Here is a 19,222-nt window from a genome sequence, read left to right on the forward strand (position 1 = left end):
GCGTTCACGTTCCATTCTTTCGACATGAATGTACATGAGAGAATTACAGTAGACTCTCGATTATCCGCGCGCTGTTTAACCGCTTNGCCGTTAAGAAGGTGGAGTTTGAAGAAAACAGTCTTCTGGGATTTGGCACCGTGTGTATGTGGTGTTAACCGACGTTTCGGAGGAACGTATCGCCTCAATCTTCAGGGTAGAAGAAAAAATATAAGAAATCTGCAAGCGAAGAGACCGTGAGAACCACATATACACGGTGCCAAATCCAAGAAGACTGTTTTCTTCATAGTCAGCGCCGTGAAAGCCTCAAATCTTACAGGGTGGAGTTTGTTAGTGATAGGATGTCGTACATAATACTAAGATGTCGCAGGTAGGATATCATTGTTCTTAACGTTCAGCTTGTACGAGGAACTAGAACGAGTATTTGATAAATTTCCTAAATCGTATATGAAAACATTGGCAAGAGATTCCGATGCCAGAGTACGTAAGGACCAACAGTAGGTAATGAGAGTTTGCACGAAATTAATAGTGGCAATGGAGTTAGAGTAGTAAACTTTGTCACATCCGAAAATATGACTGCCAAAAGTACAGTGTTCCCAGATCGTAATATTCATACATTTATTTCGACATCTCCTGATGGAAAGACTCACAATCGAAGTGCCCATATTTTGATAGACAGGAGACTGCATTCAAGTGTACTTCATGTCCGATCGTTCAGGGCAGCAGATTATGGTACTGACCACTACCTGATGATGACAAATTTAGGGAGAGACTGGTAGCGACTAAACAAACAATACACAGGTTTATTATGGAGAGGTTCAGTCTCAAGAAATCAAAGGAGGTAGAGGATAAAGAGCAGTATCGTGTTGAAATCTCAAATAGGTTTGCAGCTTTGGAAAACTTAGACATTGAGGTGGATATTAATAGAAATTTGGAAACTATTAGAAAGAATATGAACATTTCAGCGAAAAGAGTGTAGGTTATTATGAATTGAAGGTCATGGTTTGATGAGGGATGCTCAGAATTATTATATAAAAGGAAAGAAACCAAATTGCGTCGGTTCCCAGATCCAAGCGAAATAAATGGGGATAATCTGAACAATATATGACGTGAAACCAACAGGCATTTTGGGAATAAAAAGTGCGAGTATCTGAGAGACAAAATTAGTGGGCTTGCAACGAACATAAGAACAAGAACACTGGATATCTTTATAGAGGAAGTTATTTGTCGCGTGACACACCAAACACGTGACAATATTATTAGAATATAAAGTGAAGGGGGATGAGATGGGAAGGGCATGTAGCACGAATGGGACAAGAGGATTGCATATAGGATATCTGGTGGGAAGCCACTAGGAACACCAAGACGTAGGTGGGTGGATAATATTGAAATGAATCTTAGAGCGATAGGATCGGGCGGTACGGACTGGCTTGATTTGGCTCAGTGGAGGGCTCTTGTGAACATGGTAATGAACTTTCGTTTTCCATAAAATGTTGGGAAGTTCTGTATGACTTCGTCAAGATAATTATTAAAAAGTGCAGGTTATAATGGGCAACCTTGTCTTACCTCTCTATTTACTTGTATTTCTTATGAAATTTTACTTTGCTTATTTTCGTTCCTTATACAAAATGTTATATCGTGATACAGACTCTATCACCGTTATCGGATGACTCGGTGTACCTAAATAAAATAAATGGATACATAAATTGAGTGGAACTCGCCATGTGCTTATCAGAGCGAAAAATATTTGTAACTGAAGTTGTAGAGAAAGCTTAATCAATTGTTTCCACGAAGTATTCATTTTCCGATGTCTTAACGGGGTTTGTGTATGAACGAGGAAATTGAAATCGAACCCCTAGAAGCATGTGGATCTATACATGCACTCCCCCATATGCCTTCATGGCGTAGTGCTTAATTAGTTGAGCATAGGGACAACTTTACCTTGCCTTAACGGGGTTTGAGATAGTAATGGAAGAGAAGAACGGGCTTCAATGTAAGTTTTGAGGTTTTCACGGCGATGACTATGAAGAAAGTCGTCTTCTGGGTTTTGGCGCCGTGTATTCTTCGTTTTGGCTGACGTTTCGGAGGAACGTATCGCCTCCATCTTCAGTGCATTCACAAGCCATTCACCTGCTCTGAAGATGGAGGCGATGCGTTCCTCCGAAACGTCAGCCAAAACGAAGAATACACGGCGCCAAAACCCAGAAGACTACTTTCTTCAACGGGCTACTATGTTTGCGTTGTGCCTGTATTTCGTAACTCTTTGCTTTATGTGCCAGCCGTATGTTTGATGTTGGCGTCTGTAGGGTACGGTGCTTTGCCATTGCACTGCTTCAGACAGTAGTTCCATTTAGGTTGTTCTCTGCAGCCTTGTTCAGTGTCTAGACAGGAGAGGAACATACGAAGTACGCTGGAGAAGGAAGCCTAACAACTCGAGAGAAATGTAGCGAGTCGATACATGGGACTTGTTTCCATTGTGTTAGTACAATGCCTTGCTTTGTTTGTATTGAAGAGGAGTTGGGGAAAATTACACTATGAATGTATGAAAATGTGGAATTGGCAAAATTCAGCCCTAAAGTATCTTATGTGATGTTCTTGTCGTGGATTGAAGTGAAATTCGTGAATGTAAGTTTAATTATGGAAACTAGATTTTTAAGACCCGGTAAGCAAACTAAAAGTTCTGAAATCTGGGACGAAATTTGCCTACTTATATTATTTGAAATTTATTGGGAGGCCATCTGGTTGCCTGTGAGTTAGCTTATCTTTCGCACGAAATCTGTTTGTCTTCTTGTAATGCTCAGGCTATCTTCACTACCAGTTTCTATGGTCTGGCGGAATTCATGCAAGAGATGATTTATCGTTCATTTAGTAATGAAATATAGGACATATATTCGTAGATCTGCTATTTAAATTTCAGTGAGTGCATCTAGACGCGTTTAATAAAGAAATAATGATAGTGTTGAACGAAAAGTTCTTTTTGTTCACTGTATAATCTCTCCTTGTTTTATACGTGAATTTAATTGGCTGCCTAGTGCCATTTCCAGATATAACGTAGTCTCAAATTAAAAATGGCAAAACAGTCGTTCATAAGAACATAATTTTTAAGTTTGTTGTTTAACAACGCGGTCAGTATCGAGACGGTATAGTATCGATGATACGATGACTACCGAAAATGGAATAGTTGGTGGAATGGGAATTGGAAGGGGAAACCGAAGTACTCACAGAAAATCTGCCTCAGTGACACTTTGTCCTCCAGAATCCCACATGATCAAACCCAGACCGCCGCGGTGAAAAGCCGGAGACTGCGCATCTGAACTGTGTGAATATTTTGGGAGGTGGAGGTCATAGCCTTGCCCGAAACCGATATGAATGAAAGGAAAAGGAGGACGAAATAGTGAGTGAAAGGGAAAGAAATAACTAAAAGAGAAAGAAAAATGGAGAGGGAAGGAAAGAAAAAGAAAATGAATTAAAGAAAGAGAAAGACGAGGGCCGCGCCATAGCTCAAGCGGTTAGTCGCTGGCTTCCCACCGCGGCAGCCCGCGTTCGATCTCGGGTCTGGTCAAGTGGGATTTGTGGTGGACAAAGTGGGGCTGGGGCAGGTTTTCTCCGAGTACTTCGGTTTCCCCTGCCAATCTTCATTCCACCAATTGCTCCACAATCACCCTCACCTGTCATCTGGGGCTGGTACAATAGGCCAGAAGTGACCGCAGTACAAGGGACTCAGTCCCACCCCACTAGCAATATAAAAAGAGGGAAAGACACAGACAGGGTTCATCGATAAATGAATATCATAGATTTTTTCACGCATACGTAATTATATAAAATGAAATTTGCAACGCAGTACATCCACGAGTTAATCTACTTGTTTGATGGGATTGGTACGCTGCCTTCCAAAAAATGTGTGTCATAATCAGCCACCTGTTTTCATAGTGTTCCGAGCTTCTGTAGCAACACAGAGATTCTGATTGTAGTATTCATTCCTGTGAGAACTATTATAAAATGAGTCTGCCGTTGCAGCATCTCAGAGAGTCAAACTCTGTTCGCCTTGACCACACCCCATTATTTAGTGTACCAGTAGTACTACACGAACGCAGGGATCGCCGATTCAAATCCAGTTCCGGCTGGCTGAATAGGATTTGTTATTGGTTTTGCTTCGATCTCTTCAGAGGAATATCAGAATTGTACTTGGAAATAGGCCACTAGGGCTTCACCTATGCTTTTTTTATTTAACGAAAAACTGTAGCCGTTATATAGCGATAATGAGGCGGGTAGAGTATCGTCGTTAGTGAATAAAGTAGACTCCGGAAAGAAGCAGTCCTAGTCTCTTTGAATGCGCTCTCCGATATTTGTGTTTCAGGTCTCAGAAAACGACGAGAGATTTCAGTCATCACATTCATTTCCCTAGCACAGAGTTAAACTGGGTATAAATGGCATTCCTGGGAGCCAAAATAAGACGCGCTGTTTTAAAAATAATAAATGCCGGTCAGTTTAGAAATTTACGATAATCCGTGTAACGAATATAGAACAAATCAGTTCTTCAACTTCAGCAACTCCATCCGTTGATCCGAAACAGTAATAGTCACCATCCATTTGACCGCCTCTTTGGTCTGGTGGTCAGAGTTCCTTGTCACAGATGCGGAGGCCCCGGGTTCGATTCGCGGCGCTACTAGATTTTCTGAGAAGTAGTGGGTCTGGAACTGGGACCGCTCAGTCTCGTGAGGATAATTGAGTAGTTATTTCAAGGAAATAAGGGCTCCGGTATAGAAAACCTAGATTAACGGCCGTGGGGATTCGTTGCGCTGACCACGCGACACCCTCTATCCGCTAAAGTTGGCACTAACTTCGCCGACAAGCGGCGGTCGCTCGGTCGGTATAGTTCGCTTGCGGACTGAAGCCAAGGAGTTTGTTTTTGTTTATTAGCTTCATGCAACAGAGTCCTCCTTGAGAATGTGATAGTCTGTAAGCATGTAAGGAAATTCTCCGCCTTTTACGGAACCTAAATTTACCTTGTCGTATTCACAAGGACCCTCCACTGGAACCCTAGACTGAAGAAACTTACTTTACTTTAATACCCGATTGAATATTATCCTTCCATCTGTGCCTCTTGATTGACAGGGCATTGTTTCACAAAGCAACGAATTGCAATTTGAATCCCAGTTATTCATCTTAAGATGTGAACCTCAGTTGGATCTGTATTGTTGGGGGTTCGCTGGTTTCGGTGTAATGTGTGATACGTTTCATGCACTCTGGTCTGTACCATTATGGACACTCGGAGAGATGTAGAACTCTTTCAGTACCCAGTTCATATTACAGTTTCAGAATTTTAGGCGCCAAGTTTTTAAGTTGGCTGGTTGGTCGGTCGGTCGGTTTCCAAAATTTAAGGGGAGCAGCATGCGAAGTGTAAATGAGATTCTAACTCCACCCAGACGTTGGTACTTATCTGCCGGATTGCAGATCGTCATATCCCAGAAGACTGGTCTTCTCCTTTCGTTGCCCCTCAGTGAAGGCAGTTTAGCTGTGCCCGATCCGGCTCGAACCCATGCTCTCGTGTTTCTGTTCCGGCACCTCTGTTGGATTTTAACTCGAGAGTAAGGTTGAGTCTTGGGTCATGTGATACGTGTTAAAAGTGTTGAGCATACTTAGCTGAGGTGAGGGGGGGGTGATCGGGCTAAGAGTGAAGGAAGTACACGTAATTTGTAAAAGAAAGTTGCGGGAAGATTCCTTTGGGAGTTCATGTGCCAGCTAGTTGATGTGATGCTCAGAATTACTGGGTTTTTGGACTTTGTCCGTCGGGTATTTTAGAAATTACCAAACATAACGGTTCGGAAACTGGTTCTGTTTTCGTCCTCAGGTGAGGGCGGAGGAAGACATCTGCTCTGTTGGGTACCTCCCCCCCCCATCACCTGAGGACGGAAACAGATCCAGTTTCCTTAACGTGTCGTCAGAACCCTTTAGAATTGAGTTAATGTAATGATAATGTACACAATTACACGTTACACAAAACACGATGAAACGTACTCATATTGATTTGAGACTTGTGAACAGTACTGGACATCGAGATTGGGATTAATTTATCTAGATGATGTCCAGGTTGTAATTGCTCGAAGTGTCGGAACTAATTTAGCCCACTGTTTTAATTGAATATATGTGGGAATCATAGTTTCGAATTATCACACTGAGTTTTGTGGACCTTGCCGTGCTCAAGTCCAAGCAGCTACAGACTGCGACTAACGCAGCTTTTATACATAGGCTCAGTGCCTTTTCTCAACCTCTGTGCATTTATTTAAACAGTTGATGCATACCGGCAGCCTCATCAGAAGTCATAAGTAACACACATGCTTGTGGTTAGAATGGGGAGTTCCAGAATATTAGTGGAAGAAGTCACGGAAATTGTCTGCTTAAAAGACCGAAAGGAGAAGGGGAAATGAAATTGAGATGGAAGGAAGGGAGATTGGATTTTAGAATCGGAGGTAGACGGAACTGGCCTAGGTTAGTGTTAATTGAAGGGCTTTCTTATCAATACCGAACGTCCGGGTTCCGCGACCGCGGTTTGTTATGTTTTGTTTAACTCGATTCTGTATCCAGATTGTGTTGGGTAATAGTGCCTTTGTCACATTAGAACACTCTTTAGTTTACATTGCCCTGTTTCATCCCAGATCTTCGAGGGAGGTGGGGTAATGGTAAGTTGACTGAATTGTATTCTGGAGGCATCTGTTTCGAACTTCGATAATTCTCACCGAAATTTGGTGTCGTTTTCCTTGATGTTAGACTGGTAATACATGAATAACTTTCATCTCACCTCATTCTACAACATATTTTTATTACTGATAGAGTTTTTTTTAGTAGTTTGTATCCCCGCACCGGAGTGATGTAGGCGCGTCTGGACCCGCACTGCGAGTAGCTGTAATGGGACCTCAGGCAGATGGCGAGAGAGACATTCAGAAACAGGAGAGAAGTGTCAGGCTTAAATCTGATTATGCTTGTTGTCGCTGCGTATGATAACAGCATGATTCTTGGTTTATGGCGGTGGACAGATGGTTTTACCATAAAGACTTTTCAAGGAAGATTTCTTTGTTCCCGTCTAAAGTAACGCTTGCCAGGCTGTGAATCTTGTACTTTTGAAGAGATCTCGGGGATAAGTTTCAGGTGTTCTTGACGAAGCAATTCCAAGAATCAGGGTCCTCGAAAGCTGGTAATCGCTAGGCTGGGCAACAGATTCCGCGGTTTTTGTGAGCCAGAAGTTTCGTTGCCGTGTCACAAGAACCTTTCACTGGATAATATCCTGAATCAGGAGAATTTAACAACGTCCTCGCTCCTGTGTCTTTAAGATCCACTGTATTATTTAGCGCAGGCTGGACTACGGAGGGTCGGAGTTCGAGTCCCCGTAGGGGCAAGGTTTTTCTCTTCTCCACGTCCATATCGGATTTGGGCCCCACTCAGCCCCCTCTCCAGTGGATACGGGGCTCTTCCGGAGGTAATGTGGTCGGGGCATGAAGCTGACCACTCACGTACAACTAGCTCCGAGGTGAAGAATACGTGGATCCATACATCCACTTCCCCGTACGTTTTCATGGCGTAGTGCTTTATTAGTGAAGCGCATGGGCGTCTCTTTCTCCTATCTATACCCAGATTCCCCAGTTAGATTTTACGCCTAACATGTGTATGTATATAGTTTTAGGGGGTTCACTGGGGAAGTTGCCTGAGGGTGGGCCTTCTTGTATCATTGGTATGTTTAAGACACATGTACAATCAGCGATGGCGTTGATGGATCTCTTCTGTTAAACTTGCACTGTGTTTCCAGCCTGTTCCATCTGCATACTTGTTATGTGTAGTGCTTTGCTTCCTTTTGCGAGGGAAATCGCCTGTAGAGCTTTAGCTGCTTGGTAAAGTCAAGTGAATCCGATTTCTGAGACGCGTGGAAAGCACTTAGACCTGCACGTGGCCGCGCCATAGCTCAAGCGGTTAGTCACTGGCTTCACACCGCGGCGGCCCGGGTTCGATCCTGGGTCTGGTCAAGTGGGGTTTGTGGTGAACGAAGTGGCGCTGGGGCAGGTTTTCTCCGAGTACTTCGGTTTTCCCTGCAAATCTTCATTCCACCAATTGCTCCACAATCACCCTCACCTATCATCTGGGGCTGGTACAGTAGGCCAGAAGTGGCCGCAGTACAAGGGACTCAGTCCCACCCCACTAGCAATAAAAAAGGCATGGTTTTTGCATGCTTGCCAGTATTGAATAACCATGTAAATCGTCTGGATTTTTCTTGAAAAAACCACAGCAACCTTTAAATTGTTTGTTTAATATATATATATATATATATATATTGACGCTGCACTTAAAGGTTTTACATACAACAGTATTCTGTAGTATCTCTTTGTTACACAGAGAATAACAGGACAGTAATTACCCTTTTAACTGACACATGGAGGTCAGTGCACTTAAAGATACGGGGACTGAACTGCTTTTACTTATCATTCATGCAAGTTCTGCAAACCAGAGAAGGTGTCATTACACGTCTTTTATATATACAGGGAATTGTGCTTATTAAATTCCGGTAGAGAACTCTCAGAGATATACGAGTAGCCTGGGTGCCAATTGAAATTATATTGTAGGCACTTGCTTCTACAAATGGCGTGATTTGTGTTAACAATATTGCGTTAAGCGACACATAATAAGGCTCTTGTCCTGCACTATGTAGACCAAATCCTACAATTAATCCTCATGATCTGGGTTTGCGTAGGTTGATCGAGCGGTGAGTTCTAGACTTTCATTCTGGGGGTGCTGGGCTCGGATCTCGGCCAGCATACCGACTATGCTGGCGGGTTTTTCTTGGCTGCCCTCAGTCCTTCCAGAATAGTACCTCAGGCCACTACCACTTCCTTCCAAATCCTTTCCAGTTCACCATTCATCAGACATCCTACCATTGACAGCGGTGTGAAATAGAATTAAATTTTCTGAAGTGCCCAGATTCGTAATCGATACAAATTGAATTGCATTAATTCAGATTGAAGATAATGTGATCATTTCGGTAGAGCTTCGGGAAATGTGCTGGAATTTATAAGACTGTGAAGTAGCAAATTTGTATCGTCGCGGTGGGTCGAAAGTTCCTTCGTTGCCGTCAGCGGTTCCCTCGAACAGAAGAAGTGCTCTCCTTTGGATTCCTTCGGGCTGTAATCCGTGCCATAAGGAAGATGGTGCTTCAGAAGAGCAAATCTCAACTAGACAACTGGGACTCAGCACAGAAACTGGTACGATGTCATTGCAAAGAACATTCTCTCATACGAGATCTGACAGCTAAATAACTGGACTGATTTTGTGAATCATATAGTCACTAATTTTTATGATTGTGGCCGTCTTCAAATTGCTCATCTACTGACGTCTTACACGCATTCAATTGTGTTAACATTCCCGAAAGTCATGCGCCTGAAGTCCCTTAGCATTCCCGTCACATTATTCCGAGTTTCAATGTGAGACCCCTTCAAAGATATTTTTGGTTTCGGGAGCATGTGAAAATCACACGACGCCATGTTAGTCGAATACGGCGGACATTGCAACTCTGGCGCTCGTTTCTTGGCAGAAAATCGCTGCCGAAAATTTAGTGTGGAATAAACGTGATGATTCCGAATTCACTCTTCTTCCTCCGATTTTGTCACTGTTCGGCGAACGCGCTGCCATTAACGTTCCGAATTCGGAAGGTAGACGGTTTTGGAGGCGCATTCGCGGTGGATAACTGCTTAACGAAAAATAAATCGCGATTTTGGCGATCGAAATTCTTGCTGTCTCGGAGACAGCCTTTCGGCAATCTTCTTGCGCGGTAGAGGACATTTCTTTCCTCGTGTTCTGCCCACAGCTGTTTCTCTATTATTTGGCGCACACGTTATTTATGTTCATATATATTTTATCAAAATCGATCTAAGATAAGTTGATAATCATTTCTCGACATTTAAATTACGTTGTACACGTTTGGTTCTCGTAATGACGTTATCGGACAGCCGGCTCTGTCGCCGTCTGTAGCGTCTTCCCTTCGTGTGGAAATCGCTTAGCCTACACAGCTTGTGTTCTCTCGTGTTTCCCTTTCCGTAAACTTGTTATAACGTGAAATGTTAAACAGTTTCGTCTAGTGTGACTGGTGGAGATTTTTCTTATTTCAATTATTTATTCCCTTCCTCTGACAAGGAACACATAAGAAATATAAGACCAAACAAAGACGAATCGGCATTTTCCCGACATACAAGTATAGTATACTAAACAAACGCCACCAGTACGGACCGACAGTAATCATGGAAATGGTTGAGAACGCAAATTGCACACATCCCTCCTGGGACACCCTGTATATATATAGTGTTGAATGTGTGCATGAGTGTCGGATAGCCTTACACCCTACTGTGGTTATCCGGTTTAATCTAACAGGGATTTCATAATCAGTTGAGTTGTTTGCTATATGCTCGCATGTTTGTGCAATTGAGCAAATGTTGCCCTCAAGGGAGACTGCCTGTCCATTTGTGTTAATTGAAGAAAGAGTGGAAACGCTGATAAAGTCGTCTGGCGAACTGACAGTAGTTGCGGCTCCAATCTTCTAAAGAATGATCGCACACTTAGTATAGGCTGTCTGTGTTATCATTATCTTTACTGACAGCCGTGATTACCATATCTTCTCTTTGTTACAGGTGAGTGCACCAATTGTGATGTCAGCATGCCAGCAAAGGCGGGACTTGGTAATCAGGTAAAGTGTCCAGTCTCTGGTGAGTTGGCCTAATTTTGTTGCAATGTGTGCTACGCTACCCTGTGAATGCTGTCACCCGGGGTACTTCAGTCAGTAAAGTTACCGACTACGAGTCGGACGTTCGGGTTTGGATTTCTGGTAGGGCCAGGTGTTTTTCTCATCGCTTCTCTTTTCAGACAGGCTGTGGACGCACCGACCCTCGTATCTAACAGGTACCGGAAGTAAGGCAACCGGAACGTGAAGCTGAACACTCAACTCCGTCTACAACTAAGTTCTATACAACCATTACCTCATATGCGAGTATTTTCATGTCTCGATTAAGGAGTTTGGTCTAGCAGTAACATTCTAGCCTTCTGTTCCAGAGGTGCTCGTTTCGGATCTCGACCGGGACACCGGATATGCGTTTCCTCAGTCTCTCCAGGCTAGTGCCGCTATTGGGCGACGACTGCGTCCTTCCAGACACTTTCACATTCATCAGTCAGTTTGTCATCCTCCAGCAGAACCTGGCAGGTCGTGTGATCAGTCAATCAAAAATTAGATGGGCCTTAGGTACCTTCAAACCATTTAAGTCTGCGGGAACAGATGAAATTGTTCCAGCACTTCTGCAGCAAGGGATGGAACATTTAGCCCCACAACTATGCCGCATATTCAGAGCCTGCCTGGCGCATGGGTTTATCCCTACGGCCTGGAGGCAAGTCAAAGTGACATTTATACCGAAGCCCGGGAAACTTGATTTATACAGAGGCTAAAGCTTATCCTCCTATCAGCCTGTCGTCTTTCCTTATGAAAACGATGGAGAAAACAGTAGATAGATACATTAGGGACGGTGCATTGAAGATTCATTCTCTGCACCGAAACCAACATTCTTGCCAGATAGGTAAATTTACTGAAACCGCACTGCATAATGTGGTTACACGCATAGAAAGTGCCCTTGGAGCATTCCTTGACGTAGAGGGAGCCTTTGGCAGAACCCCTTTTGACACAATAAAACAAGCTGCAGAAAGGCATGGCATTGAGACCGCAATTTGCAGAAGAGGGTGTCCGCAGGGAGGCGTTCTCTCCCCTCCGCTGTGGAGCCCGCTCGTGGATGATCTTTGGGAGCTCAACATTAAAGGTCATTTCACAGTAGGATATGCTGCCGATATAGCAATCCTAATCAATGGGAAATTCCCTTACAGTATGTCAGAGGTCTTACAAACAGCCCTGCACTCAGTTCAACAGGGGTGCGAAGGAACAAACTTGTCTATCAATCTGAAGAAGGCTGTAATTATACCATTTACTAGGTAGAGGCATATAAAGGGGCTTAAGGAACCAGTCCTCCTCATTCAAGCGATCCGAGTATCCAGTGAAGTCAAGTACCTTGGAATAACATTAGACAAGGGACTAACACGGAAAAAAAAAACAGCCCGACAAGGCTATTAACAGGGCCTATGAGGCCTTCTGGACATGCAGAGGCACGTTTGTTAAAACCTGGGGACTGAAACCAAAGGTGGTGTATTGGTTATACACTGCTATAGTAAGATCCATAATTACCTATGCTGCCACTATATGGTGGCCTAGAGTCAAACTTAAAGCAAGTCAGGCATAACTTATCAGACTGCAAAGGACGGCCTGCTTGGGAATTACGGGAGCAATGAGAACAGCTCCAACAGCTGCAATGCAAATCCTAATAGGACTCCCCCCACTGCATCTGTGGATGGAAGCAGAGACCAAGTTAGGAAATTTCAGATTACGTTGCAGTGATCAGTGGAGACCTAAATCTGAAGGTTTTGGACACGCATACAAGATTCAGGACATGAAAAAGGAACCCATCCTACAGATGAGATCCGATAAAATGCTACCGAAGCATGTCTATGATAAACCCTTCATGATCAGATTTCCTGATAGAAGCGAATGGAAAGAGGGGTTTCAACCCGATAGAAAGGGGAAAATAATCTGGTATACAGATGGTTCCAAGACAAATAAAGGCACTGGAGCTGGGGTGTATTGTGATGGGACAGAGCGGAAACGCAGTTTCGGCCTTGGTCAGTATATAACAGTATTCCAGGCAGAAGTGTATGCAATTAAGGCATGCGCAGTTGCGAATTCAGATAGAAACTTCAAAAATAGGAATATCTATGAAGAAAGCAGTCTTCTGGGATTTCGCACCGTGTACTTGTATACACCACATATACACGGTGCCAAATCCCAGAAGACTGCTTTCTTCATAGTCACCGCCGTGAAAGCCTCAAATCTTACACATATTGCTTCATACACATTAGGTTATATTAAAGTGCCAGAAGTGAACGTAAGTATTATACTGCTACCTGACGTTTGTTTGCGAGCCAGGGTTTTTAGGGTTTCATGTTCGGCATGAAATATCCCGCACTTTGTGGTCTGTAAACACTGTGGCTATGCCTGGCAGATCGCGGAACGGTCGCTGAGAGGACAGGTTTCACGAAATGTCTTATTTAGCTATGCAGTGTATTTTGGAGGGACTGTTGTACGACGGGGCCAGAAGCTAGACTATGTATGTATGTATTATGGGAGGGGGTGGGTTTCCCCATGCACTTAGACCAGTTATTGGTCCATTGTGCGTCCCCCTTTTAATTTCTACTGTCGCCATACCCTACCGGTAACGGTGCGTGCCATCAGCCCCCGTATAGCCAACGAGGTCGGCCCCCGGTACCTTGATGCTTCCCCCATCCACCAGAGGCATTGGAGACTACTTGGGCGGGAAAGGGCCTGTAATTTAGCTCAGAGGTCTCCTAAAGACATGAGGTTCTTTTACGTGCCGTAAATCTACGACACGGGACACACGGCTTAAAGTCCCTCCCGGAGGACTTATTCCCTGAATTTTTCCGCCGGGTTTGAACCCGCGTACCTTGAGTCATGAGGTGGGAACGTTACCCCTAGAGTACGGAGGCCGCTTAAGCTAGACTATAAAATGATAGATGAATTGGAAAAGGATTTCGGAGAAAGCGGTCATGACCTAATCGAGATAGTGTCCAAGAGTTTGCTACGATGGACAGTGGAGAACCACGGAAAAACTTAGCATAGTCAGCGTCCTCACCGAGATTCGAACCGAGCGCATCCTGAATACGAATCAGGAGGCTACTGCAGAGCCACTCTATTTGATGCAGAGTATTTCAGTGTAGGGCGTCACTGTCAGGAAATTCAACATGAATTTCAGTTTCACGCGTTTTGTGTACAAGTACGTGTATGTTCCATCACAGTGCGAAACTTGCTGCACGAAAATGACATTCATGTGAGGGAAGTATTGTACAATATTCTGAAAGAGTTTGGGATACCCATGAAAGTAGTTAGGCTGATTAAAATGTGTTTAAACGAAACGTATGGTAAAGTACGCGTAGGTAAACATTTGTCTGATAAATTTCCTATCCAGAATGGTCTAAAACAAGGAGATGCTTTATCGCCACCCCTTTTCAACTTTGCTTTAGAATATGCCATTAGGAAGGTCCAGGAAACCAGGTGGGAATGAAATTAAACGGGCCCCATCAGCTGTTGGTCTGTGCCGATGATGTGAATGTACTGGGTGATAATGTGGATACTGTAAACACACACAAACGTTAATTGACGCAAGTAAGGAGATTGGTGTAGAAGTGAACACAGAGAAAACTAAGTACATGTTGCTGACTCGTGACCAAAATGCAGGGCAAAATCATGACATAAAGATAGGAAACAGGTGTTTTGAAAAATGTGGCACCGTTGAGATATTTGGGAACAACGATAACAGATCGAAACCTGATTCAGGAGGAAGTTAAGAGGAGATTGAACTTGGGTAATGCTCGCTACCATTCGGTCAAGAACCTTTTGTCTTCTCGTCTGCTGTCCAAAAACATAAAAATTGGAGTGTACAAGACTATAATTTTGCCTGTGGTTCTGTTTGGGTGTGAAACTTGGTCGCTAACATTAAGGGAGTGAAATGGATTGAGGGTGTTGAGAATAACCGAAGAGGGATAAGGTGACAAGAGGTTGGAGAAAACTGCATAATGAGGAGCTTCATAACTTGTACTCTTCTCCAAGCATAATTAGAATTATCAAGTCAAGGAGGATGAGGTGGGCAGGGCATGTAGCACCGGATGGTGGAGATGAGGAATGCATGTAGGATATTGCTGGGAAAGCCAGAAGGAAAGAGAGGTTTCATCACTACAATTCTGTTTGCTTTTCTTGTCTTCCCTATTCTGGTTACCTTCCCTACACTCCTCTTAGATCCAAATGGTTCCCTGGACACTTTCAGACGTAATTTGTGTTGTTCATGAATGTACTATTCTGTATGCTATAACAGTTTAGTTCTTGAAAACGTCTTCTCTGAAGTTTCAGTTCATATATGAACTGGTTTATTTGTGTACAGTTTTCATTTCAATTATTAAACACTTTGAAACGTAGTCATTGCGTTGTGCAGTAAATATTCGATTGCATTCCTGAGCTTAATAAGTAGCCTAGCTACTGCTTTTCAACATTCAGGATATTCGTTTGTATTAAGTGGGGCTTAGCATAGGACGGGGTCAGCTCTTTGCATATATTGACTTGTGGACTGCCAGTTTGCGTGGGGGGTAGTGTCGTACAAGGCGACTGGCTGGTTCGGCGTTCAGTAACAGGAACAACAGACAGCCTGCGGTAAACGTTACGGTTGGTGGGTACTGTACAGAACGTCCGCTCGGTTGGGTGACCCAGAGAGACTTTGCTTGCGTGTCGACATAGTCGCGACTCTTGTGTACAGAGCAGGAAGTGAGCAGTCGAAGCTGAATATGTGATTCTTCTCACCTGACAGTGCTGTCCTGCTAGTGTTCGGAACGTAATTTTCATTTGTAAGCAAAGCAGTCTGTTGTTAATCATGCAAAAACGCGTAGTGTGAAGTTCATTTAATGAAACAGGAAGAAGTAAATACGTGGTATGGTAAGCCGTTCCCATCCCAAATAGGAGACATTTCAAGTGTTCAGTGTTCTTGCCATTCCTTTTAAATGTGTAAAAGTGTTTGTGCGTGGAAGTAAAATTCTGTTTCTTCTTTGATTAGTTCTTTAAAAGCTTCAAATTGCACATCTTCGGAAATTCTTTCTGCTCTACACAGTTTGTAGGTAATAAGTAACTGCGATAGTGACTCTTATTCTTCTTTGTCCGTGTCATTTATTCGCGTCTCGCGTGAAGTTGTTTAGAAATATGTTGTAATGGCCCCGATAGGGTAGCACGTAACGTCAGATATGTTGTAAGGCGTGAAAGTTTATTTGCCATACAGCGGGAAGTATGCGTAGTGCGTGTCTTCATATTCCTCGCTCCATAATTGTACGGGGGTCAGTAAAACTACGCCTTAGTTGAAATTGCATGTATTAACTGAAGTAATAAACAGTTGAAGAAAGCAGTCTTCTGGGATTTGGCACCGTGTATATGTGGTGTTAACCGACGTTTCGGAGGAACGTATCGCCTCCATCTTCAGGGTAGAAGAAAAAATAAGAAATCTGCAAGCGAAGAGACCGTGAGAACCGGTAAAAGCAGGCTTATTTTTTCTTCTACCCTGAAGGTGGAGGCGATACGTTCCTCCGAAACGTCGGTTAACACCACATATACACGGTGCCAAATCCCAGAAGACTGCTTTCTTCATAGTCACCGCCGTGAAAGCCTCAAAGCTTACATAATAAACAGTTGTTATTAATTTGTACGGAGACAGTGGAGAAAATTGTCCCGCCGATGGTATGTTTGTGAACCATTGTTCGGCAAGATGGAGTAGACCCAGAAAAAAAAATGTGTTTATAATGTGATCATTTTATTCTACTGGCAGCGTGTCGTACGCCGTCTTAATCGCGTACGGCGAATGCAATTTCGGGTGGACATTTTGACGGTTGCGTTATCTTGAGTCGCTTCCCCCATCGTTTTGGCCCTGGATGATCTTGGCAGCGCTCACGCTTTAGATGAGTTGAAGGAAGACATTTCGTCTGTTATCAGAATTACTGCAGGCAATGGTTGCGGATTTTGGGATGCCCGTGGTTCACGTTTTCCATTGACAGATTATTCTCCTAAGTTTACGGCGCTTATCGACGATAAATAATTCCTGTACATTAAGAATATTAAAAAAAAAAAGTTTAAACTGAAGCGTAGTTTTCCTGATGATCCTGTATATTACCACCTAAACTTTCTCATTTCTGCAGATGTTTCATTCGATGAAGTAGAAAGTCATAGACCGGCAGAAGGACAGCAGAGTTAAAGAATTTGCAGTGAAGCAGGACGAAAAGAACCGCATCAGAGCAGAAGGGATTTTTTACGGTTTTCTGTCCGTCTCTGGAGCATGCTAAATACGGGACATTATTATTATTATTCTGTGGGATTGTACATATGTATTTCCAAACGTAATTATAGCTCGTGGAATCAGTACATGAATTTTGAAAAATTAAATACACCAGAGTAAGAATGCTTCCTGCCGGTCACGGTAGCCGAGCGGTCTAAGGCATGCACTGTCTTCGCTCGCTCGGAAGCCGGGATCGTGGGTTCGAATCCCACTCAAGGCATGGATGTTTGTGTACAGGTAGAGGCCTTGCGACGAGCTGATCACTCGCCCAAGGAGTCCTACCGAATGTGTAAGATCTAGTAAAACTGAAGTGAAACGGAGAGTTTCATGGAGGTAAGCCTAGGCCCAAGATTGGGGCTGTAGCGCCACAGAAAAAAAAGAAAAAGAAAAAAGAATGCTTTCTTGGAGCAACTAATTCGTTTAGCTTTATTTCGGTTATTAAAACGTATCCAATTGTAGGCGAAAGCCGGAGCTGTGAAAAAAAAAACAGTGTATGGCGTGTAGTCTAGATAATAGGAGTTAGGCCGATGAGGGATCTTACTGGCAGAGACCTTGTGGCAATAAAAAGTGTCTCGGTGCTTAGATCAAGACCGTCTGGGGTGTGATGCCGTTTGGTTTGGTAGATAGGTACCGACGATTCTGAGGAACTTTTTGCCTCCATGTCCATGGTACCATTTAGCATGAAGATGGGACAGGAGATACCTTCGAAACCTTGGTACTTTTCTACCACACAGCATTGCGTCACGTTCCAGAAGTCTGATCTGAATATTCATCGCCGTGATCTCGGATGTGACAAGGGTGTGCTGCCTAAGTCCGAGTCTCCGAGAGCTACGATGTGCGTTTAAATTCGTTTTTGTTAATTGTCAGTCTACGCCCTTGCACAGTTTTCCGTAGCTTCATGGTCTCTCCATACGATCCGTTTCGAACTCACGAAGTGTAATCATGTTATCGTGTGTGAATTTTCGAGAATATGGGTACCATTGAAAACATCAGATTATTTGTTATGCTGCAGCTTTCTGTAAGAGTTATTAGCGCCGAATGTCGAATAATATAATAAAAGACAAACTGTCTTTCACAGTGCCAAAGTATGCTCAGCAGTTTCCTGGTTTAACTACAGGGGACATACTCGTAATATTATATTTTCGTTGCAGTAATTTTTTTCATTGTTTTTTAAAAATGGAAGTGTGTTGATAGGTGCAGGAGGGACAAGTGTTCAGCAAAACCTACAGGAACAGGTCTTATTAATGGGTTAAACCTAATTAGTTACTGAACTCCATGTGAAGTGGTGTAAGAAAGAGTGAGGCAATTGAATACGCATTAGCAAGTGGATTATGGCGAGTGCGAAATGAGGGGGCACAGCAGTCCTACCGTCACCGAGGCGGATCCCTACAACTCCCGACAGCAATGGGGCCAGTATTCCAGCCCACATTTGCGATGGCAAACATGGACACTGCCCACCATGAACAGAATGAGCAAGCACCAAGGACCGTTGGTAAGTGAAGATTTGTCTGCCTGACTCTTTAGCGTCCGAATGCCATGACTACATATGACAAAATGTATAAACGATCGTGGCTTGCCAGAAGGTTTTCACTTACATGTGTCATGGATAGTATCCATTGATCGATTCTTATATCGGACTTCCTATTAGAATAACTTCATATCAAGCAGTTACATTATAAATTATACAGTTTATCTTCGGTGTAGACAGATTCGGGCCAGCTAAAAAGTCTGTCCTGCCAGAGGCGAATTCAGATGTTGGTAATGAACCTGTATTGTTTTTTCCTACACCATATTGCATAAAATAGATATGTTGTAATTTTCTGTATAAATATAGCGGATAGAAATATGTACTTCGAAAGAAATTGAAGTATTGGAATCTCTAGGACAGATATACGCGTATGTTACTTCCGTCTGTCGTGCGTCTGTGTATTCCCTTAATGTCAATTGAGGTGCCTTGTCTTCGAGAAAATTGAAAGGCCTAATTGCTGAACTGATAAAGAAGTTTCTCCCAATTGCATGAAATCCAAAAGAGTATAAATGTGTTATTCAGAAAAGCCAGTCATTATATTGTCTTGCGCCAGTTCACTATCACATCCTTCCTGTCCATTTTGTAATATATAGTTTAGTATTTTACTCGTACCCGTCCCTAGGTCTCCAAAGCCGTTTTAATTGTAGACTTATTTTTTCTTTTTCTTGGCACTACAGCCCCAGTGGGCGTAGGCCTA

General features: G+C 43.3%; 1 protein-coding gene across 10 annotated transcripts in view; it reads left to right on the forward strand.

Annotated features, from left to right (window-relative positions):
* Positions 1–19,222, forward strand: part of LOC111866224 (serine/threonine-protein kinase 26) — an 82,196-nt gene that overhangs the window by 23,033 nt on the left and 39,941 nt on the right. For 2 of the 10 annotated variants that reach the window (XM_023854978.1, XM_023854977.2), the window contains exon 2: positions 8,999–9,242. The exons of 3 other annotated variants lie outside the window; for them this stretch is intronic. In XM_023854978.1, the coding sequence (XP_023710746.1) occupies positions 9,186–9,242 (57 nt within the window). In that variant the 5' untranslated portion in view covers positions 8,999–9,185. Of the gene's footprint in view, positions 1–2,370; positions 2,623–8,998; positions 9,243–10,661; positions 10,718–15,391; positions 15,617–18,191; positions 18,490–19,222 lie in introns of those variants that run through there. 5 more of the 10 variants (XM_023854981.2, XM_033752171.1, XM_023854976.2 and 2 more) reach the window with 5 other exon arrangements.

Source organism: Cryptotermes secundus, unplaced genomic scaffold, assembly GCF_002891405.2.
Source record: "Cryptotermes secundus unplaced genomic scaffold, Csec_1.0 scaffold834, whole genome shotgun sequence".
NCBI lineage: Eukaryota > Metazoa > Arthropoda > Insecta > Blattodea > Kalotermitidae > Cryptotermes > Cryptotermes secundus.